The sequence below is a fragment of the Hippocampus bargibanti genome, linkage group LG02 (genome assembly GCF_051943395.1).
Source record: "Hippocampus bargibanti isolate YZ-2025 linkage group LG02, ASM5194339v1, whole genome shotgun sequence".
In the NCBI taxonomy this organism is placed as follows: Eukaryota; Metazoa; Chordata; class Actinopteri; order Syngnathiformes; family Syngnathidae; genus Hippocampus; species Hippocampus bargibanti.
The window spans coordinates 10715001-10735096 of record NC_142735.1 but is presented as its reverse complement, the minus strand read 5'-3'; the positions used below and the strand labels follow the sequence as shown (position 1 = coordinate 10735096).

The following is a 20096-nucleotide window of genomic DNA, read 5'->3' as shown; positions in this document are numbered from 1 at the left end:
CTGTAGCATAGAAAAAAAGAATTAAAAAAAACATTATTATCGTGTTACCAATGGACAGAAATGATTAGAAAATCACAGAACAAGCTATTATTTAGGTTGTAAATATCATTCAGTTCTTATATTTTACATTTTCACAGCCCAACTTTGTTCAGCGGAAAGGTCCGTGCTGTTGTCAGCTGGATGGAAGCATGGCTGGAGGAGACCACGATGAGAGGAAAGCAGCATCAGTGCAGAGCACCGATGCGGATGTGGAACTGTCGCGGCTTGGAATTGAAACGGATTTACGTGGGCCAGGAGATTTAAGACAATCTCTTTTCATCAATGGATGCTACAGCTTTGTGTTTGCTTTCAACATTGAACTTATAGCAGATGTGCACATTTCACCATGAAATCCTTGATCCACTGGTGAAAATGAATCTTTGATCCCCTCCTCTTTCATCTAGGACTGCTTCATACAACAAAGGTCTTAAGGTTGAATGACTGTCTCTGTCCTTTGCGTTGTGTCATATTATTTGTTAATTTTTGTTGTTGTTTGACTTCAAGATGGCACCTCGAGAGTGGTTGACTTTACAACAGCAGCGGTATTTTGTTTTTTGACATCTTCCTTTATTTTACTCTTCCTTTCATAACTTAGGTGCTGTCAAATGTAAATGTCTCCACTGTGAGACTAATGAATCAAATCAAATACATGCAAATCAGGCCTTGATGGCCCTGATGGCCTGCCACTCCATTCAACAATACTGTGATCTACATTTCTACAGATAAAGAGATTAAATTAACATCTGACATTCAAGAAAAAAAATCATCATTATTATTGTTAATTAAATTGCTGCACACATTGAAACGTGTCCAGTTATCAAAAACAAAGTACGGCACTATATTAACCAAAATAATACTACCAGTTCGATGTTCATTACTAAACAATTTTCAAGTGCATGTTTTGTCGTTAGTTTTTAATTTTTGGCTCCCTTCTTTTCACAGCTCAGAGATGAATTCATGCTGGTGGTTTTGTGTGTGTGCCCTCAAGCCACTCCTTACGCTGTCAGCATGACAGGCTTTCGCTGCACGTTTTTACAGCATGCTCAAAAATGTTCCCGCCCTTGCTGTTATGGCAAGCTGTCTCTCTTCCCCAATGTGCACAGAGGGTGGCTCAAACCTAAAAGAGGAGGGCCCTGGCGCATGTTAGCAGTCATGCTTTGTACCAATCACAGTGGTTTCACCGCCCTCCTCGTCAACAGTTTGCATTTGCGTCTTCCCGCTGTGTTCTCAAGCACAACTTTTAAAAAGTGCAAGGGAAAAAAGTAATAAGCAGCTTCTGGGTGTTGCTTTCAAGCGCGCTCCTGCTGAACGTGTGTGAGAGCACGTTTGTGTTTTAAGGAAAGGGGGCGTTCACTCTCCTGCAACAGTAGGAAAGCACAGTAGCAGTGTTGGCCCGAGACAAAAGGCTAAACGCAACAGAGCCGCAGGAGGGCAGACACAAGGATAGGACCAGGCAAAGCGGTCCAGTGAGACTGCACTTCTCAGGGAAATCTGCTGCCACACCTCATTTGGGTCTTGGACTGCAGGCGTCACGGTAAGGCAGGTTCTTACTCTTTCTGTTGCCCTGCGAGGTCTGAGGAATGCCAGCACAATATTGACTTTCTTTCTGACTTTGCACTTACTTTTCATATCCTTGTCTGGGACTCCCATACCGGCACCTCCTGATCCACCTGTCTTCCAAGATGTCAGACGATGAATGTCGCTCACCCATCGGTCTGGACTGCTGCAGCTGCTGCCTGGATCTGGCTAACGGCTGCGATGATTCGCTGTCTCAGGGCCTCAGCGCGAAGCTGGCCAGTCCCACCAGCCCCAGTGTCAGTCACTTCCGCCAACTCCGCAACCAGCTGATGTACCAAAACCTCAACACGGACAAGCTGAATAATATCATGCGGCAGGACTCCCTGGAGTCGGTTGTGAGGGACCCTTGCTTCCTGCTCAATGAGGGAATCTGCAACAGCAACATAGACCAGACCATGTTGTCGATCTTGCTGTTCTTCCATAGGTTTGTCTTCCAACCTGCTTTGCATGGCTCATTTGCATCACCACATACATATTGATTTCATTTGGGTATATCCGATGTACTTTGTTTTTACTTGAACCAGGTGGCTGTTGCAGAAGAATCATGTCTCTTTAGATCAGCACCTTTTTCTCAAAAGACTGACCTAACTGTTAATAGTCTGCGATTACCAATAGGGCTCATTGTGGTCATCATAAGGTAGCTATGAAGCTAAGCAGATGAAGCTGTTTATCCAGCCTAAGGGGTGCCTATTGCGAGTACATCATCTATTTGTTAACCCTTCTAACCTGCTTGGCTGGGTGAATTGTTGTTGGATTTGCTCACTGTCAAAGACATTTCCTGGAGCCACCCTTACCTTTTGCAGAAAACAATAATGGTATTTGGTTGGCGAGCAAAGCCAAGAGAGGTCAGTAAAATCCGATCTACAGAGAGAACACACAATTATTGAAAGAATTGAGCTTGTCACCACTATGAATGAATTTAAGTGATGTTTTATAACAAGATTTCTGTTAGAACTTATAGGAGCCTTACCTATCACTGGCAAATGTCTTTTTTAATGAGTTTCTAGGAAAACATGAAGTGTTAAGGTTTGTCAGATGCTATCGAACGACTTAATACTGCAGTAATACCACCTTTCCATCAACGTTACTTATCAACATTAGCTCGGAATAGTTTTGCTCTTCACATCCGGTTGACAAATGAAACAATAAATATCAAGCAAGTTTAATTTAACCGTGTCAATTCTCTCGATATAATATCTAATAGCCTGACAAAAGCATGTATTTGAAGGACAACCGACGTCTCCGGACAAGTTGCGTCCATAATTTGTAAAATGGCTTCAAATGACTTCTACTGGGCGTATTTTAATACGATTCCACTGCATATAGCTATATTTTACGTTTTAAGACTCGTGCTGAACATTCAGGAAGTCTTGTTTTTGAGTTGGTGACGAGTCCGTACGTGACGTCAGAAAAGGACCGCCTCCTCACCGTAAAAAAAAGACGCATTGTAGCGTCTTTCCATCACGTCAATGTATTTTGCTGTACTGTTTTTTTGAAAACCATGTCTTACACCCAAAAGCCGCCAGCAGAGGGAGGCAAACTCCATGGAAGGAATATATCAGCCTGTGGAACCGGGCTGATTCATTCCTCACCGGAGCAGCTCCGGTGAGGAATGAATCAGCCATTTTGTGCCTCTTTTTTTTGCGTGAGAGATTGTCCCCCAATGTTGCCTCAATATGGCCCAAATAAATTCTTTAATCCATTGCAAACATGTGTGCTTTGCTCATCAGGACTATTTGAATCATATTCATAACTGGATGTGTAACAAGAAAGCATATTCTCCGAATCTAAAGCCATTGTTTTGATTCACAAGCAATGCAAGACGTCTTGGCGTGACGTCACGAAATGGGGGCGGGACTTTTTGAATTCGGAGGTCAATTTTTTTTGCAGATTTTGGACACTTTAAGTCATTTTTATTGGTGTTTTGCATTTGACTAAAAATATCACACTTCATGTTTTGGGTATTTTAGATGCTATAAAACATTTTGTGTCAGTTATTTTTTAGATGCTGTAAAACATTTTGTGTCAGTTAAAAAACAAAAAAGTGACGTCGGTTGTCCTTTAAAATACATAATATTCACCAAACAGGCTGGTTGTTATTCGTATACAGTGATACCTTGGCTTGCGAACTTAATTGTTTCCCAGACAGAGTGTGTAAGGTGAAAAGTGTGTATCCCAAAAATTTATTTCCCATAGGAAACCATTAAAATGAGAATAATCCGTTCCCAGGTCCACATAAAACATAATTTTCTACTTTCTAATTTTCTAAGCCTTAAAACTACACAACATATACCTTATTTTATGTATTATAAATGTGCTATGTGGTATTATAATTAAAGAAACAAACTACACTATATAATAAAGTTGTTTTATTTACCTTTGTGATGGTCGTTGATGGCTTGATGGAATGGAGTGGCCGGATTCCTCTGCATTAAACACTTGATAAGCAACGTAACCTTCTTTCACCATCATGAGGAATAATCCCTTGTAGGTGCTTTCTCTGTGATAATTTTATCTAGTTCCTCATCAATTGTGTTCTGTTTAGCTGGGTTGATAGCTTTTTGCATGTGCAAGTGTACAGATGGCTTGTGCGGGTTGTTTGTGGAGCCTGATTGATGGGATATTTTAACCTTGCAGTCTACACTGCCTTTGAACTATCAAAGTCAAAACTCTCTCACTGTTGTCTGCCTGTCTTTTTAATGTTTAAACCACCTCCCTTCACAGCTGCGTTCTTGACCAATCACGTGGCTTGAACCAAAGACTGGGGGCGGGGAATAGAGGATAAAAACAGTCGGCTGCCATTTTGTTGTTAGAAGAACGGGCTCATTCGCGAACGACTCATCACTCATTGAGGCAGTTCCGTGTGTATCCCGAAAAAAGTTCGTATGCCAAGATAAAATTTTCATAAATTTAACGTTCGTAAACCGAAAAGTTCGTAAGCCGAGGGGTTCGTAAACCAAGGTATCACTGTAGGTATATATTGATGAATAGTTGTGCATTGTGAATAACTGCTTCAAGTGAAAAAAATATTCTTCAACATTGAAAATCAAAATTGTTATTAAGTGAATGTTTATATTTAGCACAAAGAAAACAGATCCACGATTCCTTGTTGATGACAACATTATGTGTTCTAAATTAAATTTAGAACAGAGAAAAATTTGCCCTGTGATTGGATGGGTGTCCCCTGCCTAGTGCCCAAAGATCCAAAGATGGGTGTGATAGGCTCCAGCACCCCCCCCCCTCCCCGCCCGCGACCTTTGTGAGGATAATAAAGCGGTTAGGAAGACGAACGAATAAAATGTTTTAATTAATCAAGATTAAATATATATACAGTAAAGTCTCCTTATATCGATATTCAAGGGAGTCCGAAAAAATATCGATATAACCGGGACTATCGATATATCCGACCCTGTTTGCATGTAATTTTCTCAGTGCGTGCATAGAAATAGTATCGATATAACCGGGACTATCGATATATCCGATATCGATATAACGAGACTTTACTGTATATATATATATATATATATATACAGGTAAGATCAGAGTTATGACCGGGTTCCGTTCCGACAAAACGGTCGTAAGTCAAACGGTCATAAATCGAAAAGCATTCAAAATGGCTGACACGAGGTTTATACGACAGAATAGTATACAATGTCAATCTGTTGTTTTTAAAGAACGTTTTCTATTGAATACTATTATATACCAAACTGCTTACAGTTCAATTATAAATCTTATAACTTTTAGTGTCGTTTTTATCATTTTATATTTCGTATTATCGATTTTTAATACTGTGTCGTTCTGCTGACCCAAATACGTACATAAACACAAAAACGGCAATTTGCCGGGAGAGAGAGGGGAGCCGCTGCATGTTCATACGCCGCCATCTTCGGGAAAAAAAAGTGTTGTCAGAAGCGGATATTATTATGAAACGATGACTTAACTTCATCCTTCTGCAATGAAACATCACATCAATTGAATGTAATCATTTTGTCAACATATAGGATGCTAACCTTACTATTTTCACCCATTGTATCAAAAGCATCCAGATGTTGAATAGAGATGACAATCACGTCACACAGCTTCTGCAGAGCGAAGAAACTGAAGACATTTTGCACCAATTCTCAAACACTAGTTGTACTCAAGCGGCACTGTATTGGTTTTCAAGATATTTTCAATATTCTGCATTGGTTGATTTTGCATTAAAACAACACATTTAGTAGGGAAACTTGACGAGCCATTTTTAAAACAAATTTAAAAAAAATGTAGATCATATTTGGAAGTAGAAGGTTTCAGCAGGACAGCAATGACATACAAGGCAGCCTATTTATTAGATACTTCGTTTCAGTCTTGAAAAGGTCACCCCACCTTACATAACACATCTTATCTAAACCCAGATTTGGTCTAAATGATTAATAAGGTGTACTTGTTTTTATTCCAGTGTGTTATCAGCAGTGATACTGATGGTATCATTATTTTAGTCCGTTAACAATTGTAGCTACCAAATAAAACAGAGTTAATTTTTACCGGTGTTACTGCTGTTCTTATTGCTGAGCTATTAAAGATGCACAGCACACCAGACATAAAACAGCCAGTAATCGACAAAAAAAATATTGATATAAATTGCAAATGAGTAACGGTGGACCACTTCCACTGCTTCTTTTTATAAAATAGCTCTGATGTTGCAGGTCACATTCTTGATCACTCTCAATTCTGAATCAACATGCAAACATGTGACATAAAAGCAATTTAACATGCGAAAGACAAGGACAACAAGGTTAAATCGGTTCCTCTGTCATTGCTTGAGCAAAACGTACGTGCATATCACTCAACGACGACATCAATGTCATATATGGTTTGTGATTGATACCCTTAGAATATGATATGCTAATATTCATGACAATCTTCTGTATATCCTCTGACTCACGTTGACTCAAACACCAATCCCACATGTGTTACTTATTGCTCTGTTTGCACTTCTTACTTTAAATGACAAGTTCATATTTACTCAAATATCGTCTTTGCGAAATAATGGCTTTTCTCTTTGGTCAACATCAATCCATCTTTCGATGAAAAGGTTTCTTCGGCCGTCATCTGTACTTCTTTGAAGGTGTCGGACGTTTCAATCCTCATCCAAAAAGCTACGTCAGCGACGGCTGAAGAAAGTTTTTTTCATCCTTGGACCACTCCTGTACGACCGAGAGTTTACACAGATGTTCGTTCTTATGCGTATTCAAAACTTTTAAAGTTTAATACCAATTTATTAACAAATAAATTAAAATAAATACAGAAATGCAAACAAGAACATGAGATGTTTCAAAAGGCAGATACCACACCAAAAGAAGGCAGACATACTAAGTCATTTTCAATTTTAGTAGTTCAGCGAAGGATATTAGCCAATAGAATATGAAACCATTATACGCTGCCAAACCATATTCTAAGATTAAAACAACAAAAATGTCTGACATTCATGTATCAGTTAGCATGTGTCAGAGTGTTCGTGGAAATGTTTGCCAGACAAACACAGTTTGCATGCAACCTGCTTAATTTATTCCTGAAACTGTGTTCCTTAAGAGTGTCACGGAACATGTATTCTTTCTCGGCTGGACTTTATTGTCATCATTTCAAAACTGTTTGCATTTGCACACAAGCGGAGGCACAAATGTGCTTTTTTGAGGTTGGCTGGAGTTCATATATTTTTCCACTCGTTGAGAATGAAGGCTTGGATCGAGATTACATCTTGCATAAATGACCGATTTAAGAAAACCTGTTTAGCAATCGGGACCATACAAGGTCATCTTTTGGAATTAAACATCAGACAGTAGCCAGCAACTCTAAATGAGTCAAGGTTTATAAAATATCAAGCTAGGAAAGCCTAAGGGGGTTCAGTTTTCTGATTTCCTGATCTTAAAACCAGAGCGAAATGTGTCGATTTACTTGGAGGCTAAGAAGGCAACCAAAAGTACTTCTTTTGCAACCTTTTTTTCAGACCGTCACTCTAGATCAGGCATGGGCAAACTACGGCCCGCGGGCCGCATACGGCCCGTTAAGCTTTTTAATCCGGCCCGCCGAACCTGCCCAAATTATAGTAAAAACAGTGTCTGATACTCATGACAAAAAAAATTAGCGGACAACAGGGCAGGTAACTGAAAAGTTGCCTGCCCCATTTTTCACAACTTGAAGCACAATGAGACAACTAATCACATTACAAAACATTGTCACAAAGTATAAAGTTTTTTTTTTAATCAAGACTGTACCTACTACAAATGCTACCTTGCTTAATTTACGGTAAATGTGCATGGCTAGATTTTGCTGCAGTAGTCGATTGTCATTGTGGTGCACAATGCAACGTTTGCATTGCTTCCTACGAACCACTAAGCCCCTTTCATAAGTCTCACGTACACTTTACAGTCACGGTTTAATGTAAATTTACGTTTTGTAGCGTCACATATGTTGTTAGCTTCTTTTGAATCTTTCTTCTGGGCTGAGGTTCTGTGCATCTATTTTGGAAAATTATATGCAATTGCACGACTTTATAACGCTTGCGAAAGTCCGGAAGAAAGAAGCAGGCTTCTGATTGGCTGCCGTGCCGAGTATGCAAATTTCACTGCAGTTAGCCTATGTCTGTGTGCTCGGCGACGGTACACGTGTATTGTTTGCGCGTGAAGGCGAGGGCGTCAGTGAGGAGTTTGTTGAGCGGTCAGGACAAACCATCTATGATTTGGCGGAATTTAACACAAGTAGGTATTATTGAGCTTGAATATTTCATTGTGGAATAATATGTTTTGAATGTTGAAAGTGATTCAATTTTTCAATAAATGTTGATTTCTTTAACTTTGCCCCGTCAATGAAAACTTAAAAACAGACGCAATCTTGATGAATCACAGTGCATATGTTATTTTAATCTATTTCCATTTCCTCCTCCAAGTATCTGCGAAATAGTATGTAAACGCCATTTTCCTTGAGTCAAATTTATTAACTGATCTGGGATATTTTTCACATTTGAAAGACAGTTAATAAATTGGGTTCTTACTGTGCTATGAGGTTTGTATACACTACATTTAAAGGACAACCGGCACCATTTTTTTGTGTTTCCCACTGACATCAGAAAAACGTTTTATAGCATCTAAAGTACCCAAAACAGGCAGACTGATATTTTTAGTTAAATGATAAACACCAATAAAAATGACTTCAAAATGAATCCGGAAATGGCCAGTTTCAGAAGGTCCCACCCCCTTGTTCGTGAAGTCACGCCAAGACGTCTTGCCTTGCTCGAGAATCAAAACAATGGCTTCAGATTCGGAGAAGACGTTTTCTTGTTACTCATCCAGTTATGAATATGATTCAAATAGTTCTAAAGAGGAAAGCATAAATGTTTGCAATTGATTCAAGGAGTCCTCCCATATCAATTCAAGCCATCAATGACAGCAATGTAGCACCCAGAAAATGCAGAAGATTGCGACCAAGCTCCGTTGGAAATGGGCTGATTTGTCAGCTGGGAATTTGTGTCAGCGAATATCAAATAGTTGTCTTGGTGCAACACACAACGATTCACCATGGCGTTATTTATGTGTTTTCCTTCTAATTTCGCCATCAACACGGATCAACACGAAGTTTTCAGACTAAACAAAGTACCCAAAATGCATTGTGTGTCGCTTTCTCGGTCAAGGGCGGTCCAAACGTGACGTCACATGGCGATCGTCATCAACTCGAAAACAAGACTTCGTGAATATTCAGTGCAAGTCTTAGAACGTAAACTATAGCTATATGCTGTGGAATCTTTGTAAAATACGCTCAGTCAAAGTCATTTGAAGTGATTTTATAAATTATGCCTTGTCCGGAGGCGGCGGTTGTCCTTTAATGCTTTAGGTTTAGTATTTCCGGCCCAAAAACTCCCTCCAAATACTCCTGGCCAGGCCCCTCTGTCAAATTTTAGAACCCAATGCGGCCCGCGAGTCAAAAAGTTTGCCCACCCCTGCTCTAGATATTTAGCGACCACTTAACACCTCAGCATGCCAGAGGGAAGAGTGTCAACGAGTCTGCAGCTCTGACACGAAGTCAATCAAATAATTTGTTCACGTGGAAAAAACTAAATCATTGATGACTCTTCTGTCTCAATATATCTAATCTGTCCCAACATTTACGTCCTGGTAGCCACGCTGACTTAAAATGTCCCTCACACTGGCCTCAGACCACCAGCGCTGGCCATTGTCCAAGGGAACTACTGAACCTCCATCCAACAATGATGCGGAGACAATATCCAGCTGTTTTGCAGAGCCCATGAGGAATAAAAACTCTACTCTGCAATGCAACTACAAAACAGAAAATAGCTATACTGTAAGAAGTCTGATTTGATCCATGGGCACAAGGTTATTTAAGGACACCCACCATATATAACAATGACTATAAAGGCGTGTGCGTGAGACCTTTGGACACACATAAAATTAGCATTGCCCACAGACATGCAGGGCACATCTGATAATTGAGGAATAGTTATGCTTTAACAACATTACCTGAATGGACTCGTTTCAACAGCATATACAAGTGATAGTTCATCAGCTTACGTGCACATAATGCCAAATTTACATCGAAGTGCAATGAGTTTGCTCTGAATGTTGACGATCTTTGAGGTGAATGCAGTCCAATCGGAATTTATATTTAAATATAACGTCACATATGTGGCTTTCCATTTGCTGCATTAACAGAGTGTGGACAGTAATAAATTAAAAAAATAATTTCAACAAAGATCATACACAATAAATGTGCCAATAGAAAGAAAAAAAATAATTTAAGTACATCTTCTGTACAGTTTATGTTCTGGGCCGACTGAATTTGTCTGTAGTAAAAAGTAGTATTAAAGTCCAGTTTAATCATGATTGATTCTTTGAACCTTAAAGGACAACCGACGTCTCCGGACAAGTTGTGTCCATAATTTGTAAAATTGCTTCAAATGACTTCTACTGAGCGTATTTTACAAAGATTCCACCGCATATAGCTATATTTTACGTTTTAAGACTCGCTGAATATTCCGGAAGTCTTGTTTATGAGTTGGTGACGAGTCCTCACCCTATGTCACTGGAGGAACGCCCCTGAGCAAGAAAGGACATACCTTGCATCACCTCAATGCATTTTGCGGTACTTTGTTTGGTCTGAAAACTTTGTGTTGATCCGTGTTGATGGCGAAATTAGAAGGAAAACACATAAATAATGCAATGGTGAATCGTTGTATGTTACACCGAGACAACTATTAGATATTCACTGACAAAAATTCCAAGGTGAAGAATCAACCAATTTCCAACGGAGCTCTGGCGCCATCTTCTGCATTTTCTGTGACGCTACACATCAGTCTTGATCACTCAAAATGACTGGGAAAAACTTCTTTAATCGATTGCAAACATTTATACTTTCAGCTTCAGAACTATTTGAATCATATTCATAACTGGATGCGTAACAAGAAAGCATATTCTCCGAATCTGAAGCCATCGTTTTGATTCTCGAGCAATGCAATACGTCTTGGCGTGATGTCACGAACTGGGGGCGGGACTTTCTGAAAATACCCAATTCGCAGCTAATTTTTTTGCAGATTTTGGACACTTTAAGTCATTTTTATTGGTGTTTTGCATTTGACTAAAAATATCAGCCTGTGTGTTTTGGGTATTTTAGATGCGATAAAACGTTTTTCTGATGTCAGTTATGAAACAAAAAAGTGATGTCGGTTGTCCATTAATATTGTGCTTGTGTGAATAGTCGCCAAACGGATCACTTTTGCGTGAGAACTCATGATACATACCTGACATTTAACACCTGAACAAGCTCACAAAACATACGGAACAATGATGATGAGCAAAGTGCGACCCACACCCTTACGGCACAAGTTGATGCAACGTTTCACCAGAATGACTGTATTGCAATAGCACATTGCCTTTTTTGTCCTCATTAGTGTCAATATAATGGGAATTGTTTGCACTCTGTTTTGTATCATATTTATTTATTTGCTGGGTGTGTGGAGAACCAGTTTGGAAAAATAAACTATCGATGTTATGATAATGTGAGCAAAATATCATTTGTTTTCTCACAAACAGTTCTATCGAAACATGACAAATTTAAATGCCTGTGGAGTTTGTTGTTTGACTTAAGTTGGACATTTATACATTCATGGCAAATCAAAATATAATAAAGTAATTACCGTACCCTAACCTTATATTCTGTCTTGATAACACCATTACAGCATATGTCATCTTACATACATGCAGACATATGGTTCACAAAGCTGAACCACACTGTCGTGCTATTGTTGATATATTGCAAAGTAATCCAGCTAAGATGTTCTGTCCTGCGGAACGGGCTCTTCAGACAGCACCCATTGTGTTCCACTGGAGGATTATAGTTCTATACTGCTTAGAGAGTCAAATCTTCTGCACTGCAGCTAGCTGCTTATCCACCTTCTCATACACAGCAGTAACTGCCTTTACTGATGCGGAATCGTCAACCAACTGCTAAATGGAGTTACGGTTGCCCTGTCGGGTCACTTAAAAAACAAATTGCAACTTGAGTATCAAGTTTAAAACATCAAATATCAAGACACAATAACCTTGTGATTATGTCGTGACTGGCTCGTACTTCACAGTTTTCCAATATCCACGTGTTGAGGAATCTGCTGAAGCAAAGCTTAAAATTTTGTTGTGGTGTCTGCTGAGAACGCTTTGAACAAACCCTGTGGATTTGTTGCATAAACACACTGTTAATTGCTAACTACCTGGCAACTGAAACAACTCTAATGAAAAACAGGTAATTGCAAAATGAAATAAGTTGACTTTGCAAAGAGTCAATTTGACAATATGTCAGTGGAAAATAAATGCAGTTTTCGATTCATAACCGCCTTTCATTCAAAAGAATAGAGCACGTCCTCTCTTTTTCCCATTTCTTCAAACTTCCTATTTACTTTGCCTCAGCCTGCTTCACAGTTGTGTTGTTTGGCAGTCGTTAGTCTTATATAATGCCCAGGGAGGGGCGTTGTGGTGGGGGAGACGGGGTGGAGATTTTCAAGACTTGTGCGCTGGGTTTATTTATTTGGACCTTGGCAATGGCAACCAATCATATAGTTAAGAAGTCTGTCAACACACGTAATCGAACCCTCACAATACACAGACACACGCACACACACATACACATGTCCCTTTGCGTGACATGGGACCAGACAGTGCTGAGTAATAGTTTCACAAGTAGTCAATGTGATACAATTACAGCCTTTAAATAGACAGTAGACGTTGACACACCTTGCGTAACTCGGGCAGGGTCAAGCGAGCACGCTGTTATGCTCACCAGTCTGGAAGCTGGCGTGCAAGAACCTGAAAACGGAAAATATCTGCAGAGAGACTCCAATATCTTCCAAGATAAAAGAACCATGGCTGAGGAGCAAAGGCTTATTTGTTCAATTCCACTGTCATTGACGTGGAATTGATTTTTTTTTTGTTTATTTTTATTTTTTATTTTTTTTATCACTGGACAGTAAAGTGACAATGTGATATCACATTCAGATTCTGGGATTCCTGTTAAAATGGAGGTGAAATGTAGATTAGACGCTTCATGACTGTCATTCTCCAAGTGCCACAGGGAAGAAGCTATTCAGTTCCCCAACAGAATAAATCCCATTGATTTCTTTCTTTTTTTTTGGGGTGGAATTTGCAGAATTCTGCAATGCTGTATGCCGCTTCTTGGAAAAGCCGTTAATTTCCCTGGGCACGAACACATACTAATGCACATCAGTGTAATGCTTCTCAAATAAATTTACAGTAATGACCTTGTACAACATTTGAATTTCTTGCCAGAGACACTTTCGACATCCGTCTATTTTTCAATCCACATTTCTTCACAAGGGTTGCGAGGCATGCTGGAGCCAATCCCAGCTGTCTCCAGAAAGTCAGCAGGGTGCACCTTGAACTAATTACCAGCCAATCATAGGGCACCCAGTGACGACTCTAGGCATAGTTTTCCATTAACCTGCCACGCATGTTTTTGGAATGTGGGAGACAACCTATTTAGGCACATGGAAAACATGCTAATTCCACACAGGAAGGTCTGAGCCGGAATCGAATGTGCTCCTCTGTACTCTGCACCAGACTGCCCCACGTTTTACTTAAATTTTAAAATACATTTTCACATGCATATATAGGAAGTTCTTCTTTCATGCATGAGTTTGAAATACTTGAGCAACAGTGTTGCCAAAAGTTTGTTTCTGCAAATTACTCTGATATTCATGAGGCCACGATTTTTCCAGTGCGCAAGAAAGGTTACAGCACCAAGTCTTGTTACATACAAAACATGGTTCTCATAAACTGTTCAGAGCCCTTGTGGTAAACGTGCACTTTGAGTACGAAAATGAGGTTGCAGAAAGAGAACATCAATTTCAGCTCGGGAGTACATATCAGACTCAGATGGGTTATTTTGGTCCGTTGAAGTTGTACGAATTGTGGGTGTGTACCAGAAAATCTGTTTTCCCAGTCGCTTGCACATTCTCCAATTTAATGTGCAAAACCGTAAACATTAATATAGCATATAGTGTGTGGGATATAGGTAGAGTTTGACGCATTGTCAAATTAGTCATTTGCAAAACATTGACATGGTAGCCTCATAATAAAATAGTTGAAGTGAAGGCAACCCATGTACAACTTGTCGCAAAAGAGCTGCTTTTAAGGAAGTGATTATGTTGCTTGGCCGTAATTTGTAAATGAACTATGACAGGCCACTGTGATTGACGTGTTGATCATGAGCGTCAATAACTTTTATGAATATGGTTTCCTGTTCTTGCAAGTGCCTCCAATCTTCAAAATCGTCTTGTGTATTATTTGAAAAAGGGGCATGCCAGAGAAAAAATATACATCTTGAAGAACATGTAATGCATGTTTGTGCACACACAAGTCCTGAAAAATGCTTTTGATCAAGATTTGGGATCAAAAGCCTTCAATTTTAATTATTCATCTCACAAACATTCGGACAGTTGCATGCTTCCAATTTGTTGCTCAAGTTTTAAGTTGGCTCTATTCTTGTCCGACATTGCAATGCATGGTGGACAAAGTAAAGTTGGTGTGTTGATTTTCCAAGAACCTGTACTCAAGCCTATCAACAAAAAGATTGTTATTGCGCAAAAATCCATGCTTTGCAACCTTATCAATGTTATTTTTGTAAAATGGACAGCATTTTCCATTCACAGTCCAACATCTTGTACGTCTTTGAAGAAAAGTGTGGAAATGGTTGAGTCTTTGTTTTCTTCTACTGTAATTTTGCTTCCTGTAGGTACATTAGTTCATGAAGTGGGGAATCGTGTAACCTGGAAAAAGCTATGCTGATACTTTGAACAACACCTTTCCTCTCTTTCTCGGCAAATTTGTGTTTTCGTGTTTATTATGTTTGTCAAAGTCATTATAAATGCCTTGCACGCTGGGTCTGAGAGGACAGCAATTTCATCTGTGCTGTATGTCATGCATATTAGCATATTTGACAATAAAGCTGACTTTGACTTGACTTTTGGAGCATTCCAAGTTCCACTCAAAGTAGTTTGAGTGGAATCTATCTATCTATCTATCTATCTATCTATCTATCTATCTATCTATCTATCTATCTATCTATCTATCTATCTATCTATCTATCTATCTATCTATCTATCTATCCATCCATCCATCCATCCATCCATCCATCCATCCATCCATCCATCCATCCATCCATCCATCCATCCATCCATCCATCCATCCATCCATCCATCCATCCATCCATCCATCCATCTATCTATCTATCTATCTATCTATCTATCTATCTATCTATCTATCTATCTATCTATCTATCTATCTATCTATCTATCTATCTATCTATCTATCTATCTATCTCAGAGACTGGCAAACAAAACCTTCAAGAGTGAAATCTGATACAGTAACAGATGCCAAGTTTCAGTGAATCTGTGATTGCTTTTTGATATTTCCTCAGCTCAAAGATAAGCACTGAGATAAGAGGGTGCCAAATGCAGAGTCAAATGGGTCCATTAAACAAGATGTACCATGTCCAAGACCTCATTTCGGTCTTTGTGTTCCCGCTTCTAAGAGGAACAGCTGAACCATGGCAAAGGCCATCCCTGTATCAAATGGGCCAGCTTAGCGCACTTCTTGCATTGTACATTAAGCTTGCGACATTAACTGACAGCATTCTGCGTTGTTCCCATATGGCATAGTGGGAAAATGACTCACAGGCCAGAATTAATACAGATATGCTTCATTTAAACTATTTTAGGAGTAGTTTACTCACATAGTAAATGTCAGTTCTGCAGAGTTCTCTGATCACTGATGGTTAAATAACAAGAGGGTCACTTCCTTTAGATTCTTTCTTCATGTGTGAGGGAAATGAAATGGGAATATTTTTTTTTCTCCAGCCCATATTCATTTTCCATCTTCACAGCCACATAGATTCGAACCGGTAAAAAAAAATGTAGCCTTCAGCTCAGAAGAAGGAAGTGACCATTTCCATGTTTTTTCCAGCTCGTTTACCCTGAAAATGTTCCAGAACTGGAATCCAATGAACTGGATTATGTTTATTTTGCACATAATCCACACTCTTCTGCAAATTCCACTCAAGCGACCATCCACATCAATGTCAAAGGACTGCATGTAAAGCCTCCATTTATGCCACAGACCTATTTATGTCTGCTCTTATGAAATGTGGCATATACAAGGGAAGCAGAGGTCAGCGCTTCACTTGCAGAGTGTGACAAAGCGTTGGAATTTATCTGCTTCTTGAGGTCACAATCTTTTGCTGCGACCAAGGGATCTGCTCATGTCAATGGGACCATTGAAATGCTTCTGATCTATACAAAATGAGTCAGAGGTGGAAAGAAAGTTTTAGAAAGGTCAAAACGACCAGAACTAGAAATTACCAAAGGAAAATAAATCATTATTGAAAAAGTAAAAACATAACTAGTTATTATTGGACAAATACACTACTTATAAAGTTCCTGTTTAAGAAAAAAATGCAGGTTATGATGAGTTTATGTGCTTGTGTACATTGAGCGTGCGAATGATTTGATTAAATCTCATGTATTTGTATCCAAATCTTTTAAAAATGGAATGAGTTCACAAAACAATATACAAAATAAATGCTGGTGCTCAAAATTGCATCACACTCCGTTCACATTTGGAAATACACTGATGTGATTATAGGACTGCAAGTGCATGCCGAGTCCTTTAAAGAATGGTAGATGTTATTTTGTGGCCTGAAGTGTTATGACGTGTAAAATACCAACATTATTTTGGCGTCTGATGGAGAAACAGTGCCCTATCCTCACAATGTTACATAACAAACAGGCAGGCTAAACATTATACCATTATTGGCAAAACACAGGTAATCCTTCCATAACTTGTATATTTTGTCAATGAAATAATCAGCGTGACAGCATTACACACTTTTTTCTAATATACAATATTTTCAGCACAAACAACAAGGCACACCTAAAAGTCTTCAATTTCTGACCTGACCATGCGCCTTATAATCCAATGGGTTTTACATATGGAAACCGTTTTAAAATGTCATTCTTTGAAAGTGTGCCTTTGAATCCAGTGCAGTTTATTATCCAAAAAATACGGTACACATATTGATTGCACCACTTCCAAACCCAGAATTGATCAATTTTATGATTGTTGCTCATATCAGTCATAATTTTGTGAAACATCTCAAACAATAAACAAACATGAAACTTGTTATGCCAAATGTTGTCCCATGTGTTGTGTTTGACTTGCAATGTCACGATAAAAAGTCACCCGGAATGCTGCAACATTTGCACTTCATCTTTCCATCCATCCATCCATCCATCCATTTTCCGTACCGCTTATTCCTCATTAGGGTCGCGGGGGGTGTTCAATGAACAAATATACAGGACTGTATGCTCTTTTTGTGGCCTTATCCAGAACATAATTACACATATGTACATCCTAATATTATTATTTTTACATTCTCAGATTGCAAATTCATTTTTGTACAGGTAACAGTTTGGAATTCGGGAGTATTTGCACAATTGCGTCAATATATGACACACATGGATGCAACATAATCATACAGTAAACTCATTTCTGTCCGTTTATAATCTGAGACTAAGTAACTTGGAATGAAACACTCATTGTTAATAGTATGAGAACTTTGGGAAGTGCCCTAAAATGTGGAATCAGTTTAAATAGTAAAGTGTATTAACCCTTCCCGAGGCAGCGGTCACGACGGTCACTATCAGGTTACAGCAGGGGTCCTCAAACTTTTTCCTGTGAGGGCCACATAACTTTTCCCTTTTGTGATGGGGGGCTGGTGTCAGTTTGTAACCTCCGCGACAGCATCCATACATTTCTTAACAAACTCTCCGTCCGTGAAAGGCTTACCGCTGCTTGCTATCAGCTTAGCAACCCGAAAGCTGGCCCGAACGGATGCCTTCTTCAGCTGAGCTTGGTGTACAAATGTATTCTGCTGAGATAGTAGTCCACTTTTCGCTTTGAGAGTTTGTCTGCTCGTATTTGGCCTTGCAAGCTATCGTACTTGTCTTTGTGACGGGATTCATAGTGTCGGCGAAGATCGTATTCTTTGACCACCGCCTCCGCCTCTTGACAGATGAGACAAACAGCCTTTTCTTTGCATTGAACATAAAAATAATGTCCACTGCAGGTTAAATACCCTGCATTCCGAATCAATTTTTCTCTTACCTAACCTTTTCACCATTATTTCGTTCACTCTTTGACAGGAAGGTTTACAAGAGAAAACGCGTCTGGGACCAAATAGAGCGCCAAACTGAGCGCAGCTGAATGTACCACCGGACTCCCTTCCACTTCCTCATACGTCACTTTCTTGTGTCGCGTCGCATTGTGACCGACTCCTTTAGCGTTCAATCACGATTATAAACAACATACATTGATTACATTGATTAAAATAGGAACAGATAATGATTGAAAACCGACCTTTGACTTGTAAAAGGATTTTTTATTTTTATGGAGGCCAAATAGGAAAAAAAAATCTGATAGCATCTCTGGTATTGTTCAGGGGTCCGGGCCAAATGTGCTGACATGCCGGATACGGCCCGTGGGCCGTAGTTTGGTGACCACTGCTTTAAATGGTACATGGCAGTTCTAAAATAATGTGAGATGCTACGGGACAGATTGCAGACTCTGATGCTGATTATCACCTTCATCTCATTAAATGAGACTTAGACTAGTTTGTGCAGATGTCAGCAATGTTGTGACGTGAGCAAAGTTGGTATCCCCAGATATCTACGGTAATGGCACTTAAATATAGCCAAAGAAATAAAGACATCGAAACAACAAATACACGTTCAGCCACGAGACAAAAGAAAGTTTGAAGTTGCCAAATAGTTTCAAAATCAGAAAGCCTTTAATAGTTCCACAATGGGGAAATTTGCAAAATTTTGGGCTGAAAGGATTGTGCGGCATCATTTGCCTGCTGCATGGTTGCATTGGGGTCAAGTGAAAAGTCTTCAATGTTGAAATGCTTACCTCAAGAACTGGGAGTACAGCCAAGAGCCTCCAATCAGAGGAAACACCACCTAACAACAGCTGCAAAAGCCTTCTCTGCCTCTGTCGCTTTCTTCCTCTCTTCCTCATTTTTGTATTTTCCTGTTATGTTGTTTGCACGGCTGCTTCATCTCTGCTACCAACCAACTAACCATTGGAACTCCTGATCCAAGATAATACAGAGGAACCTTTTTCATGATAATTTCAGCATCTGTAATACTCTCTTCTTTGCACTGGCCAGCTAGATAACCCGGCTGAAAGTCAACAGAGACGAAAAAAAATAAAATCTGATATGAACATAAAAGCAACAATAGTGAATAAACATACCATATTTTCCAGTGTATAAGGTGCACTGGAGTTTAAGGCGCACCCCCAATGAATGGTGTATTTTGAAACTGTCTCCATATATAAGGTGCACCGGAGTATAATGACCAATGATTAAAAATAATTTTCCAAATACAATATATAAATATGTAAAGGTTTTCTAAATATAAGGCACACGCACATTAAAAGGCGCTGCAGTCGAGGCTGGGGTTACGCACTACTTCTACAGGGGGGAAATGGAGTCGGTGGGTGCTGACAGTCGTTGCGAGACCTGTTGTGGCTCAATATTACTTCACATAAGGCACAGGGTGACCTTTTGAGGAAAAGCAAGGCTTTTGGGTGGCCTTATACACTGGGAAATACGTTACTTGTTTTTGTGTCTTGGAAAAAAATCTCATCATTGATCATTTTGATGTGGAGCTAAACTATTGACCAAGCACCATGGTTAACAAAATGTGAGGTGTGTGAATGTCGGTGAGGGCCGAGTTACCACATTGGCTCCTGCGTAGCCTCCTGCCTCCATACAATACAAAAACGTTTACAGCCCATTAAATGATGTGCTTCAAGGACACCATCATAATATTAAAAAAAAAAAGAAAAAGAAAATAACGTTTA

General features: G+C 39.4%; 1 protein-coding gene across 1 annotated transcript in view; it reads left to right on the top strand.

Annotated features, from left to right (window-relative positions):
- Nucleotides 1–1255: 1255 nt before the first annotated feature.
- The window catches only part of tsc22d3 (TSC22 domain family, member 3), a 41100-nt gene continuing 22259 nt past the window's right edge, over nucleotides 1256–20096 (top strand). Inside the window, exons 1-2 of the mRNA XM_088988587.1 lie at nucleotides 1256–1573; nucleotides 1722–2041. Of these exons, the coding sequence (XP_088844713.1) occupies nucleotides 1722–2041 (320 nt within the window). The 5' untranslated portion in view covers nucleotides 1256–1573. The remainder of the gene's footprint in view (nucleotides 1574–1721; nucleotides 2042–20096) is intronic.